General features: G+C 41.3%; 1 protein-coding gene across 2 annotated transcripts in view; it reads right to left on the bottom strand.

Moving 5' to 3' along the window:
- Nucleotides 1–21,966, bottom strand: part of LOC147330540 (inositol 1,4,5-trisphosphate-gated calcium channel ITPR1-like) — a 72,736-nt gene that overhangs the window by 3,193 nt on the left and 47,577 nt on the right. For both annotated transcript variants that reach the window (XM_086292182.1, XM_086292183.1), the window contains exons 42-57: nt 20,711–20,901; nt 14,839–15,022; nt 14,427–14,680; nt 13,550–13,750; nt 13,356–13,466; nt 13,000–13,095; nt 12,498–12,641; nt 12,274–12,381; nt 11,971–12,163; nt 10,689–10,811; nt 8,026–8,201; nt 6,167–6,331; nt 5,500–5,689; nt 5,300–5,392; nt 3,408–3,544; nt 2,392–2,557 (exon numbers count right to left, since the gene is read on the bottom strand). In XM_086292182.1, the coding sequence (XP_086148308.1) occupies nt 2,392–2,557; nt 3,408–3,544; nt 5,300–5,392; nt 5,500–5,689; nt 6,167–6,331; nt 8,026–8,201; nt 10,689–10,811; nt 11,971–12,163; nt 12,274–12,381; nt 12,498–12,641; nt 13,000–13,095; nt 13,356–13,466; nt 13,550–13,750; nt 14,427–14,680; nt 14,839–15,022; nt 20,711–20,901 (2,532 nt within the window). The remainder of the gene's footprint in view (nt 1–2,391; nt 2,558–3,407; nt 3,545–5,299; nt 5,393–5,499; nt 5,690–6,166; nt 6,332–8,025; nt 8,202–10,688; nt 10,812–11,970; nt 12,164–12,273; nt 12,382–12,497; nt 12,642–12,999; nt 13,096–13,355; nt 13,467–13,549; nt 13,751–14,426; nt 14,681–14,838; nt 15,023–20,710; nt 20,902–21,966) is intronic.

Raw genomic sequence — 21,966 nt, 5'->3', positions numbered from 1 at the left:
TAGCATGTTACATGTTAAAGTTCATGAGAGCAAGGTTAGAGAAAGACAGAAGAGGTTTGGCTTGTTTGGAAGCACTGACAGGAAAAAGCTTTTTCTCTCTAAAAGGAACATTTTTGCTAAATTGCGTCTGAACAAACCACAGGACCCTTGAAACTCCTTTGGACAGACGAGGCCATAGTGGAGATATTTGCCCCTAATGCACAGCGGCACAGGACCTGGACACTTAAAGACAATGATTTGACCACAAACTCAGTTGTATACTAAAGTATTCTAGAGTCAAATGTGAGACCATCTATCTGAAAACTAAAACTCATATATATATATGAACTTAAAAGTTTTTTTAAACGTTACCCAGTGTGACACTGACAGCCAGCAGGTTGCACCCATCCTGTTAGCTAATGTGGGCAGGGACAGGCTCCAGCTCCCCCTGTGACCCTGGTTGTATAAGCGGGTTGGAAAATGGATGAATTGTTCTTAAAGTTAATTTTCTCAAGATGGTATTTTTGGATTTATAACTGAAACCACTTCTGTAAAGTAGACAGTCGAGTTTCACATTTATTGATTAACTTGTCACATGGACTGAAAAAAATCTTACTTTCCCGAATATGGCAATTCAAATTTCAGTCTATATTATTTGCTAGCCTGTCATTACAAAAGTGATGCATGGTTTACTTTACCCATTAAGAATAATTATCCACATAATGAAACCAATTAGTCCTCACTAAAAGCCCATAAACCCTAATCTTTCTACTCAATAAAGGGGGCTGCACAATAGTGTTACTGATGTACAAATGCAGAACAAAAAAGGCCCAAGGATAAAAACCTTCTACAGTTTGATAAAAAAAAAAAAAAGAAGCAAGCAGAGGCTCACTCAAGGACACCGGCAGCATGAAAACCAGACCAATAAGATGGTGGAGGTCATTTTATTGTGCCAGTGAGCCTGATTTGTTGCACAACAATAAATTAAGCTACAGGTAAAAATCCCTGTGCAGGAAGTTCATGACGTAAATCAATCATTGGCAACAGCCCCCAAAGACCTGAAGACTAATACGAGACTGAGCGAAAGATCAATGGCTTATAAAACCAAGCTAGAGGATGTTGAGCCACTTAACATCCTCCTGCGGAGCCCCTAATCTCTGCATCTCCTGTTCTCTCGTGGTCCTTCTGGAAACCATAGAGACAGCAGCTCCCCCTGTGGCCTGGCCTTATTTAACATGAATGAGTCAGAGCTGATGGCTGACTGGGTGACATAATACTGTTCTCATTCCATATGCTTACCACTTGTCCTGACTGCCTGACCCAACATACGCATGCACACACATGCTCACATACAGCATGTACTTCTGGGCTTACACTCAGTAATGAGCAGAGACATGCACACGCTGCACGGCATGTTCTTATTTAGCTACTTACTTACATATAATGTACATATAAGGACATGCGGCTGATGGCGCACGGAGGGACAAAGTTCGGGCAATCGGCGAAGCCTCACGAGACATATGGTAAGGAAATTAAGTGTGTGCGAGTTAGTGAGCGAGCGAGTGGGAGAAAATGTCTGTGCGTGTGAGACAGACATGAATTATGGAGGCGAGCAGAGCAGTGGCAGGAAGCCCTCATGACTCAGCCTTCTTTGGAACGGCAGAGTGAGAAGGGGGAGGGAGGGCGGGAGAGACGAGGGGGAAAGCAACAAACTAATAGACTAACTAATATGGGCGTACCACAAACCACAAATACACCAAAATCAAATCAAATCTAATATTCCAAGAGGAGAATTTGGGAATAAAGTAATATTAGATAGACTGTGGAGGAGTTCTAATAACAAGCAGTCTTTAAAACCACACAGAGCCCTTCCAGCAACAGAGCACAGCCTTACCGGGCTGGCACACTGCCCTTATGTTAAGACAAGTCATCCCATCACTGGAAAGTTAAGAGGTTTATTTCCCATGACTAACATCACAGGACTTCTTGAGACAGAAAGCTGTGCCCAACACCCGGTAGGTTACACACAACATTAAAGTATGTATGCATTTGAGCTGCAATTATACATTATCAGCTTTTATCTCTATTGTTATTTATTTTATTTTATTTTGGAGCAGTCACCTGGCCTATAATGTCTCACTAGTGGAATTTGCAAAGGGCACCAAACATGTCAGGAGGGAGAGTCTTTTACTATTTTCCTACAGAGTTATGCAGCTTCCTCATATTTTTATTCCTGGACTCTGCCAAAGTAACTTTGCATAATTCAAAGGTTATACTGGGTCTCGCTCTTTATAGCCTCTCATTTACGGGTCTGGTTGAAACACATATACATACATATAGGATATATGTGTAATAACGTATATGGAAAAAAACAACACATCCCCTTTAACACATTAGATTGAGCGGTCTTACCGCAGATAAAACACGAGGTCTTCAGGATTTCCTCTTTCTTCTGTTTTTCACTCCTCAAGTCAGCAAAGGTGTCAATGATTACACCAAAAATAAGGTTCAGGACAATGATGATGACCATGAAGAAGAACAGCAGGTCATATATCACTCTTGCTGCAAACAGTGGCTCCTGGGTAAGATACAAAAAACAGGGTTGTATGAACATTAGGGTCATGATCCCACATTAAAATAATTATAAACTTTAATTTAAGTGAGGTTAATATAGGGAGGGGAAACAATGAGGACCCCCTGTCCCATTTAATGGCATGACCTAAAAGGCAGGCCTTTATGTAAGCAGGTGTTGTGGATGATGTTACGAGTATAAAACGAGGTTAACCTTGGTCCTCACGGTTGTTCATGGAAACATAAAGCCGTGGGTATAACCTGCCAGATGCTACAGTAACAGAGAGGACAGGAAAGCCGGTCAACGCGGTGCAGCCCGTCTCGGATACACCGGTTAGATTCACCGACTCGTTTTGCTTATTTACTCATTGCTCTAGAAAGTCATGGGATGAGCCTGTCTCTGGATTCTTTCGACCACCCTGCAGTTGCCACCCACACAATGCATACTACCCCCACTTGTTTGTGACAAACCAAATAAAGTTGGAGCCACCATGCCACCCGTGTCCTACGACTGCTGTAATTTGCTTTAACAACTAGTAAGGGTCTCAGAGTCGAGTTGCGAATGCGTGATTGAGACATTCACATCCTCTTTTGACATCATAAGTGGTTAAGCCTTCATTCAGTGGAATTCTATTTTGAGGCGTAATTCTCACACAAGGCGGAGGCAGCGCAGCTGTAAGGAAACATTGCGAAACCTCCATACTTTTGAAACAAAAACAAGTTTAGTGGCTCATAGCGAGCTCACATGATCCATGGCGCAGCTGCGGGTGCTACACCTTCTCAGCCAAAAACACAGGCATATACACATGCACACACATGCAACATAGCGCCTGAGGCCTAATCGCAGTTGCACGTACCTCTTTGGAAGGCTTGCGAAGAACATCCCCCACTCCCCCTCCACTCCTCAACCCGTGACTCAGCACAGTAACAATGCACATAAGTAAAGAGTCGCACGTCCGTTCCATGTTGTCCTCCTCAATGTCATCCCCTAAATCTGAGGAAACAGAAAAGACAGCATGTTTAATAATTACAATAATTAAATGAGAGACTATTAAACAAATCATTGTTGCATATTCGCATCACTGCAGCACTAGAGAAAGCCTATAACAAGTCTTTATGCTATAATGCTTGACCGGACTGATCCAACCAGGAAATCAGCACATATAGAACCCGCAATCATCTGTTTATCTAGCATCAAAACAACAAGGTGTGACTCGAAGTGATTGTAACAGATAATAACATGATGAAACACTGACCTCTGGAAATAACAGCAGCCTGACATAGTTTTAAAATAACTCTCTGCCTGCTCAAATATAATAAAGTCATAAACTGCAAATGCATATTTATTTTCGAGTCGTTACACAAAAAAAAAAAAATCCTGACCCAAATTTGTTAGGTTTTAATCGCCCCTTTTTTTTGCTGTTATATATATTTGTATATATGTATGTGTATATATGTATATATATCTCAACCACATGCACTGAGTGGCTGTGAGGCGCAGACGCAATGCAGTTAGCTGATCGATGGCTGCTCCCACAGTCTTATAATACATTTAGCAATCTTTGATTTTGAAAAATGCACCCTATACCCTATGAATATTTATTATCTACCAGTATAGGTGTTGAGTTTGTTCCACATTTATTCAGCTATCATATAGAGTTAATGGACTTCATATCAAATCGTGTGACATCATACTCAAGATGCATTGACTGCATTAGAAACTTTTCGATGCTGTATAACTGAGATGCTGTGACATAGTGGTTGCAATGTTCATATTCAGCATTTATGAATTGGTTTATGATAAATAATACATGTAGAATAATTCTCTATAGTAGGAAGTGGAATTATCCATGTAGTCATTCATTAAATATAAGACGTCGACTGCCATTCTATTATAAAATATCCTTGACTTTGATGCAGCCATGCTGGTATGTTTTGGTTCATGCTGTGAAGCCTCTAAGTCAAAGCAAAAGTGTTTGTTTGGCTGGAATGTAAGATAGATGCTGAATTTAAGGACTTCTTCCAAAGTCAAATCAAAAACAGAGTAGAACACGTGATCTCTTTGCTGTTTTGGGCCAAAGTATTTTTATTGCTATGTCAGTGATGATGGCAGAGGGAAGGAAACTCAGATGGTGAACCCCAGGAGAGTTTATAGTTTCTCTGTGGAGCAAATGTAAACATGGAGAACGGTCCAGTTTATGAGTCACATCACTGAAAATATTTTCAACCATCATTCTGGTTCCAGCTCCAGACATAAACAGTTTTTCAAACGGGTAGCATTGATGGCAACAAAGCTGGCGGGAAGTTCCCCAGAAATTTTATTCCTTTTTTGTGACTGTCATTAATCTGTGTCACATGAAGGTTGATAAGGTCGCATGTGAGTTGCTTAGGTCAAATGGCAGGCACATGAAAGACAATCGAGTCACATGGATTGAAGTGCGGATAAAAAAGGGAAACAGTGCAACAGTTTTCCTTTCCGCTTATTGTTGTTTCACAATTATATCCAACAACAGATCAAACCTAGACTAGACATGACTTCCAGTAATTTGCCATCTTCCTCAAGATATTCTCCTATCTCAGGGTAGTCAGGGGAAGAGGAATGTAAAATATATCTCAACCTTAAGTTAAACACACATGCATACAACTAATGTCTTTAAACCATCTCAGAGGAGGGTGTCAGTCCTTCTTCCAACATCTAAACACTATTTATAGATTAATGGAAGACTCTGATGTTGCCTGATAGGGTTACCTTCCTGGAGGGCATCTGTAGTGCAGTTTTCATCAGTACCTCCATGACACACTGTTGCAGACAGGAACTCGCCGGCCAAACTACCTCCACTTTCTAGAAAAGAAGGGAGGCAATGTTTTCTAGTCCTTTTTTAATGTGGAGCTAACAATCTATAATTAGTCTACTTGGAAAACTGATAAATAATTGCAGTCTCTCCTCACTCATAGTTGTGTTGGGGATATGGTCCACCTCCAGGATGAAGTCATCCTTGAAAAATATGTAACCCACGATGGAGAACAAGTAGACCAAAATGAGGGCGAGCACAGCGGTCAGCACGATGGAGCGTCCATTACGAGTCACACTCTTGATCACATTCAGCAAGGTCTCCTCTCTGTATACCAGGTCAAACAGCTACGGAAACAAAGCACACATTACAGAAGAACAAACGACTAAATCAGAATACACCATGAGGTTTCTTGGCTTCCTTGCATGATTTGGCATTTTCTGTCTGCCGCAAAATATTAGATGTTCGTGTAAGATTGTGCTATTTTTTGAGCTGCTTGGACCCACGTGAAAGGAGAACATCGAGAAACACTTGGATACTCAGACCGATGCGCTAAAAAGCAGACCTGAGGCACTGGGGAATAGCAGTCAACAGTCCAACGACAACATTGTTAAAACACCAAAAAAGGAAATTTCTAGGAGGATATGGCCCTGAAGGCATCACGGCTGCAGTTTAATGAGAAAAACAAAAATAGGTGGGGTTTGTGGGTTGCTATAGTGATTAACTCCCTTTTAGTCATAGTTAAGTTTCAATCAGACTGTATTAATCTCTTCTCAGGACGGATGTGTATTTAAAAAGCGAATTCATTTGTGTGATTGTCTTACCAAAAGACTGTAGAAAAAAACATGGCCAAACACCCCCAAACAGCAGATGATGAGGTAGATGAGGTGGTAGAGGAACTCAAAGTCCATCACCATGGCTTTGTAGCCTCGTGTGAAGGTTCCTCGATTGCCAACAAAACTTATCAGGAAGATTATCTTATTACAAACCTGAAAGATAAAGACAAGCTGCCTTTAATAGCAACAATAGTGAGTAATGGATCAGCATTTTAATATTCAATTTAAGAAACAAAACAAAACAACAACAGCCTTCACTGAAGACAAGCTCTGAAAGCCCTGACAACAGTATGACTCTGGTGCCTTTTAAGCTAAACAAAGTCACAAAGTGTTTACCCCGGTGTGTGACCTGTAACTTAATTCTTTTGAACATCATCCAAACAAGAAACTCTGTTTCTTGAATCGGGTTAAAGGATTAACAGAAACCCGGTTAATGCAGCCCGAGTGGATACCTGCTTGAGAAAGTTGGCGACTCGAGCAGACACATCTGTTTAACCAAATTTCTCCACGGGGTTTTTAAAAGAGCACATTTGGCTGATAAAGAGTTCAGATAGGCGTAGTATCAATGCAACGATAGTGGAGAGTGATGAAAAGAAAGGTCATACACTCCGCAGCCTTTTGACCCAGATAATGAAAATCTATAGCCTGACTAAGAACGAAACTAACACTAAATACCAATTAATTAAGTTTCACAGTAAAAATATGATATTTATTTGAATATTTCCACCTTTCCATTTCCAATCTTTAAAAAAAAAAAGAAAAAAAAAAGGTTAAAATATGTCAAATACATAGCCAGAAGACATTTGACCTGCTGTGCATAAACTAGATTTCAGTGTACCGGAGCTACTGCAGTCCGTGGTAACTTGTTCTCTGATTTCTTGCCCTAACCTGGTTTCTCCCAATAACCTGCTTTTGTGTGTACATGTAAACACAGCCTGCACAGGGAGAGATGACCGCGCGCTTGAGTCTTTATTTTGCATTGTGTGTGTGTGTGTGTAAAAGTATATAAGAGCACATCTAGAAAATCTCTGGCGGGTGAAGGGGCGGTGTAACCCTCTTTGAGATCCAGTGACGCACTTAACACCACAAAGTACAGCCAAACACAGCCAGCCTACAAGGCTGGGGGCAACACTACAGGCAGACGCGGCACTGGCATGCCAAGTGGGCTCAAGTGTGAGTGAGAGATGAAAGGAGAAGTGGAACTGGTGTGGCAAAGGTTTCTGAGTATGTGAAAGTAGTGGTGTGGGTGAAATAGTAAACCCAAAATTTAAAAAAAAACGTCTGTCATGTAGGTAGTTTAGACTTAAAATGCCCTGTCAGTCTAAATTTGAAAAGCATCAAGTTTCTAACGCTTATCCAGGCTCACTGTGGGGCTGGAGCCCATCCCAGCTGGCACAGGGCAAGAGGTGGGGTACACTCTGGACAGTTTGCCCACTTGTCACATCATTTATTATTATTATTATTATTATGGATCAGTTAGCTTATGAAACTATTTCTGAGAGCCCAGTTTGACATCTACTTCAAACTGCTTGGAGGTTCAAATGACCAATCCAAAAGCCCTAAAATATTTAGTTTATTGAGTTATTCTTTATATTACTTTATATTTTTTAGATTAGAGAATTGCTGAAAATAAGAAAATGTTTATCTTGTTAGCTTGAAAGATTGAACCAAGGATTCAGTTATAATCTGCCTATTATAGCGATTTCTAATTCTTTTGCATTAGCTAATACTCACTTTTACAAAACTTTCTTTCATTGTATTCAGCTGGATACACAAATGCACAAATGGATGTTTGGCACTGGTGGTGGTGATTTGGGTTAAATGACCCTCCCTGTGAGCTCACTTACATTGAAAGCACCCAGAAGGAAGAGCGTGGGCTCCAGGCCCACAGAGAAGATGAGACGAAGGATTGTGACAGTGACCAAGGCACCGATGCCCAGTGGTTGTGGCATGATGATAACAATGATCAGCGCTGCCAAGACTCCCATCCACAAAAGGGCAGATAAATGGGGATCCAGGGTACCTGCAGGTAATAAATAACACATGAAGACAATTAAATGTGCAAAGCACAAACAAGCTATAGGTAAATGCACAAACCAGCCAACTCGTTATACAGTAACTGTGACACATGTGAAATATGAAAGGACATGTTGAGAGGATACATGTACAGTCTGGAACTTTTCAGTATCATCCAACTTTGTTTTTTTTTTTTTATGAGATCCGCTGTCTTCTTCCTACTTTGGAGACTTTGAACTGAAAGAGAGCCAATTACATAACACTTAAAGTGTATGACACAGTTTCTTGCGTTAGCGTGCGCACCTGATGTTCCTCCTGATCCTGTGGTAAATCCAGGATTAGTGTCCTAGTCAGGGGTTTCATGTGACAGTGTGTCACTCAAGCTAAACCCATGTTTCAGGAGCCTAAAAACAAGGCCATATCTAACCTGCTGCCTCTTTAAGCAATGTCTTTTCTAAAACGTGTGTATTATTGTAAGAACTCCGTGAACTCTATTCACAGATCGACCTCAGGGAGCGGATACATGAGGAAAATAAATGGGGTAGAATTTAATAGATTGAAAAAGATGAAAAAGTGCAGCAGTGGGTGACAAAATAGAGGGGGGAATATTACAATGAAGGCACCGCTCTTTACCTTCCCTCTCACTCTTTGTTTCCTCCCACCTTGCCTTCCCCTATTCCCTTCTCTCCTTCCCTGTCTCTCCTTTTTTCCTCTCCCTCCCCAGTCCCTGTTGAGATCACATGACAGGTGCCACTTGCATAACACTGTTCTCTAAAAATACCTCAGCTGAAAGATTCATGAGGGATGAGCGGGGAGGAACGCACAGCTCGAGTGATGTCGCAGACTGAAAGAGGGGCGTTTACGTGCACTCACAAGCTTTGCATGCGCTGCACACCTAAGGTTAATGTGCAGGCAAATGATTGTGTGCAAACAGCTAGAAAGTCTGCAGTCGAAAAGCTGGAAAAGCGTGCGCTGTTTGATTGTGATTATGTATCATGGGTGTGTGACGCTAGCCACAGCTATTCACCAAAAGCCAGTCACTCATGCATGCAGGCACAACACACTGACCTAGATTTCCTGCTCTTATAACCCTCATTCTAAAGCCTCAAGCAAAGGAGGGCGTTGAGCCAGGAGAGCAATGTATGCAAAGGCATAGGCCGAAAGCCATAAAAGTGACTGTTTAACCCTCTCCAAGCAGGCGTTGCAGATTTGCAACAGTTAAAAACTAACAACCTGATTACCCCACATACGTATTTTTTTACTCAGAAGTACCACTGCAGGACTTGGTTGTGCATTAGCAACAAAAAGTTTAATTTGAGCCTGAGATGGTTAAGCCAAAGGTATGCTGGAGTCTCGCACACAGGTCAAGTGGTTCAGTAAGACCTTGTTGGTGACGTTATGAGAAACCGCACCAGATTTTAGTTTTCATTTCAAAATGCAGTATTTTTTGTCATCACACATAATTCACAAACCCATCAGAAAAGCTGTTAAGGCAAAATGAAGTGCTGATTGCTAAAGCAAGGCAAACTTCTTTCCTGGAAATGGGTTCATTGTTTGATTTTTATTTTTATATAAAAATGTTTGATTTTTATATATATATATATATATATATATATATATATATATATATATATATATATATATATATATATACACACACATATGGCTTGTGCTACCTAAGACAATGCAGGCTCAGTTTACAGTAAATTAAAGTGCACCACTCCTCTGTTTATTACGGTTTCCATAGAACTACAAGGTAAATATGAGCTGAAGCTTTGAGGGCATGGTGTTACTGCGGGTGTGTCTCAAACACAGATTACCAGGTGATTAGAAGTCAGCATGTAAGAACACCGTGGCAGAATGAGATCAGTGGGTCAGTGGCCACGTCCAGCAGAGTCACCCAGCTCTTTAAAGTGTACCTCTCTGGGTGTGTAGCATGCTGTACATTACAGATTCTTTCTTTTTGGTGTCGTTTTTAAAACTTGATTCTTAAGTCATTGTTGCCTCACAACATTGTTATCGTTTTTAGAAAACTTCTACACAGCTGTCTATATTTGCATTTCTCAACCCATTGTGAGTTATAGAATGTTATAGATGTGCTTTGAAGCAGGAAGAAAACATGTCAGTGAGCCCCTGTCCTTCCGGTTTTTTCCCCCTGAGTACATAACCTTTGTCTGACCCTTGTTTCGAAAGAAATCTGATTGCAACATCATGGCGCTAGATACAAATCGTCTCAAGCAAAACAGCATCGAAACAATATCTACATTCAAAGAAAAAAAAGAAAATCTCTATACTGTCTGTGAGCATGTCACATGCATGAATGACTGATAGGCAGCCTCATCGGAACACCTGACAGAAAACGTCAAATGAAATGTGTCAAAGTTTTAGTCTAAAACGATTGATTAACTGGAAATGTTGCAGAAATGCTTGCGCCTATTTTAGCAACAGGATGTGCGCGCAGTCACAGTTCATACTCGGGTGCCACCTCACTGACCTCCATGTACCCCTTCGAGGGGGTAGAAGAAGCAGACCAGGAGATTCATGAGCACAGCCAGCTTGAAGGAGATGCCACTCCACACCGACATGTTTCTTGAGCACCAGTACAGCACCGGCTGGGCTAAAGAGAAGAAGAAAGACAAAACAGATTCTATTTTTAAAATCTGCTCCAAAAGCCAAAAGTGAAGTTGGCGGGTTGCCTATGTTGAAATACCAATTCAGCAGTTTGAATTCAAATAACCTAAAAGTAAATTCTTTTATTTGAGAAGCTTTGAATATTTAAAACTTATGCAGAATAAATGAAACTTTTTGAAATATAAGGGACCAGCAGGTTCAGCTGATTTCAGTATTTGATTTATGCATCAACAAGCTGCAAGTTTGAAAAGAAGAACTGAGGAAGTTCGGCTTCAGTGTCTTTGATATGTAAATATGAAGTAAGCGTAGCTGTCAAAAACAAAATGAATGGTTTAAAAGTTCAAGATGCAAAACATGTCACCTCGACCTTTTAACACAACATTTTGCCTACTCAGGTTTAATTGGAAAAGAAAGAAAAAAAAAACAGATGCAGGGACTTTTCTGTGTCCATCCCCTCCTTTACGTGAAAGACAAAATAAGGGTTTGTGTGGGTATGAGGTATGTGAATTAGAAGTGTGAATGAGTGTGGGTGTGGGTCTGCGTGTGTATGTTTGTGTGCATGCGTAAGCACGCTCTCACTTGTGATTCATAAGGTTACTGTATAAATGTTTCATGGCTCAAAGAATGTGGAAAACCCCTGTCCGCTTTTAGACAGTGGAAACATGCACATGCATAACATGAGCGCACACAGGATGACATATTTAGCCCTGCCATCAAGGTGCTGATGCACATCCTTTCATCCATTTTCCAAACACTCTTATCCTGTTCGGGCTCGCAGGGATTGAGCTCTATCCTGCATTAAGGAGGGAGGTCACCACCAGTCTATCACTTAAATACACATAAAAAAAACCACATTTATAACTACGGCTAAGTTGGAGTTTCCCCTTTCACATGACCTGCATGTTTGTGGAAAAAAAGAAAGTAAAACACCCAACAGAGCATGCAAATTACACACAGAAATTTTCAGCTATCCATGAAGCACAGTATTCCCAGAAAAAAAAAAATGCACGGAAGTTGTACTTGCCATTAGGAAACAACAGGGGCATGTTGCCACATGTTTCAGTACCTGTTTTAGTACACAGACTCTCACCTTCTCCACCTGTAGTTACTCTCCGTGAAAACAGACACACAGAAGACAAACTCACCTCTGAGTTTCTTCTGCCAGTTCATCTCATTAAAGAGGTCCTCTGCTCGAAGGAAGAAGTCATTGATCTTGCTGCCTTGCTCATCTCTCTCTGTGGTGTAGTACACCCGGAGCTTTGACTCTGAAGTTAGGAACTCACAGATGTTGGGTACAGGGAAAACTATCTCCTCCATGGTGCGGTCCTGACGCACAATCTGCAGAGAGACACTCACAGTCACCTCCGAGGGAAGCCCACAATTTGTGACGTAATGTACAGAAAACATGTTCCGATTCACATTCTGTGACAGGGGTTTTGCATTATGACCTCTATCTGAGCAGTGTGATTGGCATAGAACTCCAAGGCCTCATCCCCCTCTCCACTAGACACTCCTGGCTTTAACATCAAGGACAGCTCTTTATTATGACGTGCCAACTGTATAAAGGACACACAGGTAGCAAGTGAGTTGGTTACAAGGGACAACAAAAGGAAAATGCATGTTTCTAAGATACAGCATATACAGATTCTGCAAAAAGAGATAAATAAGACACCTGGTGAGCTAAGATATAGATGTTGTGTCCAACATTTCGGGGTGAAGCAGCATCATGTTCCTCTTCTTCTCCGTTATCCTCCTCCTCCTTTGAGTTTTCAAACTCAACCTCCCCCTGCAGATAGGCTTTCTTTATCACTTCCACCTGCAGACACCCACATACACATATATATATATACATACACATATATATAATAAATAATACAATTCCCATCGTGTTGGTCTTCAGAAACTTATTCAAGATGACATCCCTTCTCCTTCACTATTTCAACACTTTCCCTGGATTCTGTTTGGGTGGGTGTGTGTGTATATGTGTGTGTGTGTATATATATATATATATATATATATATATATATATAACACACCCTAGTATTTTTACAAGGTAACATCAAATTGTTGTTATGTACTAACAAAAACAAGGTTATAGCTGAGTAGATTTTGCATTTGATGTAGAAATAGCAGCTCAGGACTCAATGACAAGATGGACAACAACAGGTTCTCACCAGCTCTTTAGGCCTCATATTGTACAAGATCCTCTCAGCATTCTCACTGTCATGACGGCTTTCCATGATGGCGAGCAGCAGCTTAGATGCATTGTTCTGAGAGTCAGAATTGGAAAAGATAAGAACTACAGTTTCTTCATCCAAGTAAAGCAGGCGGAAAACCTGGTGCTCTAGGAAAATAGACTGCTGCTATTTTTCTTGGCAGGTATGCAGAAAAGCTAGCTCAGACGGGTGAATTTCCTGCTCTTTCACGTCAAGCCTATTGGTGTTACTGCTGTGAAAGGAAACTACAGCGTTTTTCCCCTCATTTTTTAAACTCTAGTCTTAAAGTAAAAGTGAGATCTGGCTCAACTTACCTTGAGCTCTAAAACCAGGTCCATCCGCTTCTTCCCAAGTGGGTTAATGTCATTAAGAATCAGGGCAATAATGATATCAATGCCATTGGACTCATGAGTGGCAATGCAATTCTGGGGGAGAAAGGAATAACTGTAATAAAAAAAATAGTGGTGAAGGAGTTATAACTTCCTTCACCGCTCAGTGTCTTTTGTACCTGGTTTTCATGGCAAGGGCCTTGGCAGTACTCTGTTAGACTCTCCAGTGTTTGGTTGATGAGAGCAACATTCTTCTCATTGATGTAGAGTCCGAGCAGACCGAGACCGCCTGTGGTGCTACCACAGATACAGTCTAGAAACTGAAGCGTCTCACACACAAGGTTGTAGTTGTTTTTGTTGTTTTGGCAACGAAGGAAGTTCTAGGAAAAAAACAGTGAAGGTTTCACGCAGTTAACCAGCATGTAAACAACATCAAATTCAAGAGTGAAACATCCAAGGAACAGCTCGTGCATGCTAGTGGACGTCTGTTTTTGCACAACAACATGGAATATATTAACAAGCAGGTAAGCAAATATCTATACATGAAAATACAATTATTCTATCAAAATAATAGTCTTTTTAGAAACCTGCATATGAGTAAACAGTTGATAAAATCTCATTTTGTACATCTTGGAGGATCTTGGGGGAGGGAAGTACAATTAGTGGTACTGTTTAAGTCTCTAAACAAGCTTTGACGCAAAGAGCTACCAAGAACCAACATCCTCTGCAGATACATCAGTAGAAACTAAAACTGATTAAACAGAGCCTGAATCCTCAAGACTCAAGAGCTTAGTAACAGAAAATCTCTGCTTTACAAGCTCAGTGGAAAACAAATACATGTGAGGCTCTCTGAATAGAAGAAACTTGAAGCCCTGATATCGCTGCAAATAAAGATACTTTACAAAGACACACAAAGCTATTGGCATTGGTAATAAAAACCATTGGAAATTGTGTCTGGACTCTAAAGGCTTCAGTTTAATATTAAAAGGAAGTAAAACTGGACTCATTCTAAAGTAAATCTGTAAAACTAAATTTGCGACGCTCAGTCTGACCCACCTGTAGGTCACGGTTGTGATTCTCACAAAGTAGCTGGAGAAAGCGAAGGATAGGCTGCATGATAACAATCACAAAACTCATCTCTCCTTCATCCTGGTTCTTGTCCCCCGTGCTGGGCTGACCATCTGCTGAGGTGAAGTGGTCCTCGGGGTCAGCTTCTCGCCGATAAGAGTTAAAGGCTTTCTTTGTGGCAGACGAGGCCTCTAATAGCTGCTCTTTCACGTCTTCTGTCATCACCACAGCTGGGTCTTTTGCTATATAGAGACATAGAACTCGTACTATAAACTGAGTCGCAACTAAAAGAACCTTCAAATATTTTTTTTCCTATTTTAAATTTAGAAATAAACATGAAATCAGCAGTTTTCAAACTGGGCGTTGTTTAGTGTTAACAACCCTACAGGTGACCTCTGACCTTTTTTGCGAACAGGGGGCTCTTTGTCCTGGCTGTCATCGTCTCTTTTCCTGTTTCCCAGGTCGCTTGTATTTACTGTCACCGTGGCTTTGATCTCGAGCTGGGCTGACTTCATGCGGTCATAAAAGACACGGAAGAACTTTTCTGATTTTTTGTCTTCTGTCAGACGGCAAAAGAATGAGCGCTGGAGACACAGAGAAAGAAGAGCAAACTGGAATTATTCCAAAACCACAGTACATGCTGTGTCACTGTAAAATGGAAACGAACATTCAGTGGTGTCAGATTCTTTGCTGAATGTGTTGACGCTCACCTGCAATATGAAAAACCGGAATAAGAGCAGTTGATCAACAGAAAAGCAATCTGCTACTATGCTGATAAGATTATCATATATGGTGGGGAAATAATTATTTGATCGCCCGCTGAATTTGTAAGTTTGCTCATATACAAAGAAATGAACAGTTGTTATGGTAGTTGTTATGGTAGTTTTAATGGAGTTAGAATATCAACCAAAAATCCAGAAAAAACACATTTGAGCCCAATGCAAAACATGACTTAGCAGTTGGTGGAGAAACCCTTGTTGGCAAGCACAACGCTAAGATGATTGTTTTAGTTGGTCACCAGGTTTGCACACCTTTGGCCCACTCCTCTTTACAGAAACTCTCTAAAACCCTTAGGTTTTTTTGGCTGTTGCTTGAGAACTCAAAGCTTGAGTTCTCTGCACTGATTTTCTACAGGGCTGAGGTCTGAAGATAGGCTAGGCCACTCATTATCCTTAATGTGCTTCTACTTTAGACACTACTTTGTTGCCTTGGCATATGTGGGGTATATTTGTCATGCTGGATGAGCCATCCACAACCCATCTTCAGTGTTGTGGCTGAGAGAAGGAGGTTCCTGTCCAAGATTTTATGACACATGGCCCCGTCCACTGGCCCCTTATGTGGTGAAGTCATCCTGTACCCTTAGCAGAAAAACAACCCCAAAGCATAATATTTCGACCTCCATGCTTGTGGGGATGGTGTTCTTTGGGTGATACCCAGCATTTCATTCCTCTAAACATGGCAGGTCCAGTTAATGCTAAAGCAACAGCACTTTCTCCCAACTTATTGCTGATGGTCTTGTAGCCCATTCTAGCTTTGCTCAGATCAGTCTTGCCCCTGACATCCTCTGAAAGCTCTTTGGACACGCCCATGATGGTTGAGAGGTTGAAATGGAAGAAAGTGATTCTCTGGACAGGTGTGTTTTACACACATATGGAGTTGAGATCAGGAGCATCTGTAATTGATTGGCTGTAATCTGTGGGAGTCGGAATTCTGGCTTGGTAATCGGGGATGAAATACTTACTTCGATCAATGACATGCAAATATATTTGTAACTTCTATGTATGTGTATGTGGTTTTCTTGATTTTTGGTTGATGTTTCATCTCTCTTTATTAAAACGACCATAAAAAAAAAATTCAGCAGTGGATCAAAGAGTTTTTTCCCCTCATTGTATATAGCATGGAGGTTATACCACGGGAAAATTTAATATCTTTTGGTGTATGTGATCTTTAAACAAAACAAGCTAATAAAAAAAATTGTAGAAAATTTAAGAGATAAAATAGAAAGAAAGAAAACAAATAAACGGTCAAACTTTTTCTTAACAAATTAGCACACTGTCTCGGCTTACAGTAAAAAACAAACAACAAATCGTTACTTTATATCAGAAAACTCTTCTTTATAGGAAAACAAATCTTTATTCAAAAAATATTAGAAACTCTAATGAAGCAGGTCTAATTTTGCAGTGATGTGAGGATTTAATCGCTGCAGCTATGGCTGTGGAATGAGGTCACACAGAATTAGGACACTTCCATGCCCGATGTATACACTGTGTCCCAACCCACAGGTCTGTTGTTTTGATTATGTAAGAGATGTTAGCAGCACAGTCTATGGAATGGCTTCGACGAGCCAAAGCAGCTTTGCCACACTAAAAGGGTGAAAAAAATTACATGAAAGGGAGAAGCCTGGCCTACTTACACAGATACAGAAATGGAGATGGTGGGAAGTTGTGAGAAAAAAAAAAAGCTTGAGGCAAAAGATAGATACCAAGAAGTGGGGAAAAAGGGGCAAAAAGAAGGGGAAAGAACCTATGATCGAGAGAGGGGAAACAAGAGCGAGTGATAGGGAGGGAGAAAATCTTATCAGATGTGGTATCTAGGCCAGCTCTCAAAGTTTGTTACATAACCATATGGTCTTTTCAGGTTAGATGTAGAACTGGGCTAGTTAAGAAAACAAATACAGTAAATGATAGTCACATGGAAAATGTTAAGCAAAAATAGACAAAGCAAGCTTTGTTTCTGCTCCTCCAAGGACATTGTTTTAAATGTGTTTGTACTGCGGCGGTTACATGCGATGCAATTTAATTTTTAATAGGCTCGCTGTGCTAAATTTTTCATTCAAAAGTAAAAATAGTGACAAACCAATTAAGGAGCCAAAGTGAGAATTTATCTGGCTTATTAATGACTCAATGAAGGGATACGCCGGTTTTACAGCCTAGTTTCCTTTAAAGAAACAATGACATAACTGTGTGACTGTGCCCCAAAGCAGATTCTCGAGCCTCGTGCCCCACCCTGGCCCTCCACCACTGAGCAGCAGCACTCCTGCACGTACACACTCTGCCAACTTAGGAACACGGAGACAGCAGCGTGGGGAGGGGAGACCTACCAACCAAGGCCATCGTGCAATAAACAAGTTGATGACAAAGTGAGGAGTACAGAGACGGGCATTAGCTACAACACTGGCAGCCCACTCGCTGCTCACACATCACAGCATGCCTGAGGAGGGAAGGGTTGAGGGGACAGTAATGGTCATGCCTGTCCGTCTTTTTTTGTTCATATAACTGCCCTCCATCAGCCGGCTAAAGCGTGGGCCTGCAGGGCGGGTGGGGGAGGAAGGCAGGGTGCAAAGGGTGAGGCATGAGGAGCGGTGGTAGGTTAACACACAGTGATTAAACCAGAGCAAACACAGGAGAGCACTCACCAGCACTCTCTCACCCCTACCATTACATAACTCAAACAGACACACACACACACACACACACACGCTCGTACAGTACCAGCACACACAGGCTGGAAAGCACATACGCTAATACGCCTACTGACTTTTACACTCACCAAAGTGGGTCAGCTGTCTCTGCCATAGGCACATGCCAGTTCAGAGAGGACACACCCACATATCACACATGCTCTGCAATACAGTATTCTCTCTCAGCTTTGTCCTTATGTAATCATCAATCATTTTCATAGCCTGTCATTCAAGTAAAATATCCTATGAGATACTATGTTTAGTCATTTACATTCAGGCCTAGCAAGACTAGCACCAGTGCTGAGCTACAGTATTTGATAAGGTGAATCAAGTTAAACTGAGTTATTGCCATTCGCTGCGATAGCGACAGTGGAGGTGAATGTACTGGGCATGCCAGAGCGTTCTTTTCTTTTTCCCAGCATCATTTCTTTTTCACCTGAGAGCTAACTGAGTATTTGTTTTGTTTTTTTTAAACACCAGTTCTTAGGAACTGAACCAAATTGAGTGACTCACTGAAACAAGGACGTGCGCACAAGTAAGGGACACCACAGTAAAGAAAAACACCACAGCAAAGCTTTCCTCTTCTGATTTCTTCAGAAAACGTATGTGACAACAATCAGAAGTGAAAACCTGTACTTTCATATCTAACCACGTTGTTACATTGCGTAGCATTTGGACGACAGTCCTCACACATTGGTTTACGAAATCTGTGCTGCTGTATCAAGACACCATCTGTGTTTTGATGGCGCTTGAAAAGCAGGAGGAAGACTGGCATAATGGAGAGATGACGTTACGGATGAAGTAACACATGGTGGTCAAGGCAAGGAGAGAACACGGTGATAGTAACGAAGGAGGATAGATGAGAGGGACGAAGATGTCACGGGCCCCTGCAGTGTTGGGTAAACACAGAGCCTGTCTGTATCTATGGAGGCAAACCCTAAGTGGAAAGAGACAGAGAAGAGCAGGACGGGGTGGGGGCGGACAACACTGAAAAACAAGGTCATAGCGCTTTCCCTTCTCTCCTTCCGTTCCGCCACTTGGCATCAACAAAGGGATGTTATGTAACAGCTATTTATACTCGCGCTCCCTTTTCCTTTCACCCTCCCTCTCATGTCAGGCAGCGCCACATGTAAACCAAATGGAACTGCTGCTGCTCCTCTCTACTCTACGCTCTTTCGAGACCTTTTCCCCGTTCCTCAGTTTCTTCCTTCTTCCTTTAAATTCGCCACCTCTGCATTCACATTTTTTCCTTTTTTTAGACTGACTACTCTGGTTTAGCACACCTGCACATCAAGGGCTTTGGAGGGAAACGGAGCAGCACACCATGCAGTTAGAAGCCAGATGGCTGACGAGTAAAATGTTAAAAGTTGTCATGTAACAACAGAATTTACAGCTGTCTGAGATCTCTCATAGCTGTAGCAAAAAGAAAAAAAAGAAAAAAGAAAGATAAAAAGCCGCTATGTGACTGAAATATAGGAGCAAAGGAGTGCAAGAGCCTGAATGTAAAATATAACCTCTAGTGGATCCGTGCATTGGCCTTGCATGACAGCAAACAGCATGCATGTGTAAGTGACTTAACTGAGCATGCAGCTGGGTTATTCTGTGTGGTTTATTTCTGTGCACTATGTAGGCCATGAGTAAATAGTTAACGGTGTTACGTGAGTACAAGACACCCAAGATCCAACAGGTGCTCAGCTCAGCACGACAGTCACACAACCCCACTTATATTTCCCATGGCGTGCTTTCTTGAAGAGACGAGAGAGAACAAAAGAAACGCCTGATCTCAAATTCAAGCTTTAAGCTGTCAGTCACAATCATCATTGTTGTATTTATAGAGATGAAACGAGGCTTTTATCTCAGGCTTCCTTTATAAGCCATCCAGTAACTAAAAGAACATAAATATTTGCACTGTATGGTGCAGTTCTAGCACTGCAGGATAGCTTTCCCTGCAAATAAATCTCCCTTTCCAGAACAAACTTAAGAATGCGAGGGTAAGAGGAGCTCCAGTTTCTCCTCAGTCCGCTCTGTGTTTCCTCATCCCTCCGCCCTCTCTCCCCACTGCCCCAGTTCCGGAGGCCCAGCGTGACCCAGTTTGGGCCAGCAAGAGAACGCAAGGGAGCGAGGCTGGAATGTTTTGAAGGCTGAGACATTCCTCATTGTTCATTCACACAGACCTTATGTAACACAGACGGATCACGTGACGTGGCTCTGCAGCAGCCGTGGGAAGCCAATGCATTATCTCTGAAACAGTGGCTTCCTCTAATCTGATTATGCAAGCTCCTTGCTTACACAACGTAGACGGACACACAAACAGAAAAATGGGGATCCACTGACAGAACAACAGACATAGGAAGAATGGACGGTGGGGGAAACAGAGCAGCTCGGGCTGAACCCGAAAGGAGGAGAGTTTATTTAAACTACCCAATACACACCTAAGAATTTCTAAAATGAAAAAACAGAAACACATGAACATTTTTGATCCAAAGTCTACTTTAGGTCTACTATTGACATTATTAGCAGCTGGTCTGGTCTCCCAGCTAAGTTATATAGGGCTAGACGTGAGGGGGAGGTGCCGCAGTAATGTACATGTGCAGCTATGGTGGCACACTGACCCACTTACTGAAGATTGTCTAGTGATGAAAAATTCCCTCAATTACACAGTGTTCTTTACACTGATCGTATTGGAGCAGATCATATTTAAAGTGTATAATTTTTTAAAGTGAGATGCAGATTTATACACAAATCAGTTGTTTCGCAGTAGACAACAGACACAAGTCCATATTCTTAAGGTTGAAATGTTTGGTTAACTGACCTGGATGGTGGTGTTTCCACCCTCCAGCAGCGCAATAGCTAAGAGGATGCTTTCTTGGAAGACTCGGTCGCTCGTGGTGTTCATGATGAGGTCAATAACCAGGTCAGAGGCTCCTTCTTTGTCCAGATGACACTGTACCTCTGCCAGGCTCATTTCCCCACGACTCAGGCCCCCATGTCCCCCTAATCCACCTAAAGACCGAGATGAAGCAATGGGACAATTCAGAACAGGCTATATCAGACATGTGGCGTTAATTTTTCATTCTAATCTGGTTTATTTTGGAAAATTTCCTGCAAATACATGGGAACTACAACTATAACCATTTAACAGCTTATTAAATCATCTGGAGATAATAACAGAGAAACACTACTTTGCTCTTAGTAAAGCAAATTATAGTTCAATTAAAACATATAGTGAGATTAAGTATTTGGACTTTTTTTCATCTTTACACCAGTACAGTGCGCTTTAAATCAAACAATTAATATGCAAGTGAGTTGCAGTGTTGAAGTACAAATTACTTTTGACAGTTGAAAATGGAGGACTATATAATTTCTATTAAGTTGATGCCATATTTTGGTTAAATCCCTTTAAGGTGAAAGTCTTCACTTCCATCACATAACCTGTGGTTGTTTACAGAGACAAAGCTCTAAAAATGTGCTGTTTTCCAAATATTCATGGACCCAACAGTATACATACACAGTTAAAATTAAATAAGAAAAATAATGTGCTCAAAACTTTTTGTTGCTTTAATAATGCTGTGAGTCATCAGAAAGTGTGACCACCACTGTCAAATCAGAGGTTTTAGCAGTTTGCTAGTCTGGCATATACAGGTGTGTGTAAACACAATGGCACAATCTTCCCAGTCGTGGATATTCCAAATTCATGCCAAGGTCATACAGTGCAAAAGGCAGAGAAATTGCAAAAATCCCAAGAGCTACATCGCAGACTCTGCAGACCTCAGTTAATATGTTAAGTGTTAAAGTTCACGACAGTATAAGCAGAAAAAGACTGAAGAAAGATCCTTTTTTTTGAAGAAGAAAAGATGCCGGGAAAAACCCTCTTTTATTTAAAAATAACAAGGCAGCATGGTTTAGGTTTACATCTGAGCAAGCCATAACTTCTTTAATAATGGCCTTTGGACAGATAATGATGCCATTCCACTTTGGCAATAATGCCAAAGTGGAGATGTCTGGTAATAATGCGAAGTGTCAAATTTGGAGAAAACCAAACACAGCATGTCAGCACAATCAACCACA

This window comes from Aulonocara sp. 'chitande type north' Nkhata Bay, linkage group LG5 (assembly GCF_057382095.1).
Source record: "Aulonocara sp. 'chitande type north' Nkhata Bay isolate Kocher_YH1m ecotype deep benthic linkage group LG5, A_spYH_male_GT1.1, whole genome shotgun sequence".
Taxonomy (NCBI): domain Eukaryota; kingdom Metazoa; phylum Chordata; class Actinopteri; order Cichliformes; family Cichlidae; genus Aulonocara; species Aulonocara sp. 'chitande type north' Nkhata Bay.
This window is presented reverse-complemented; position numbering and strand designations above follow the sequence as displayed.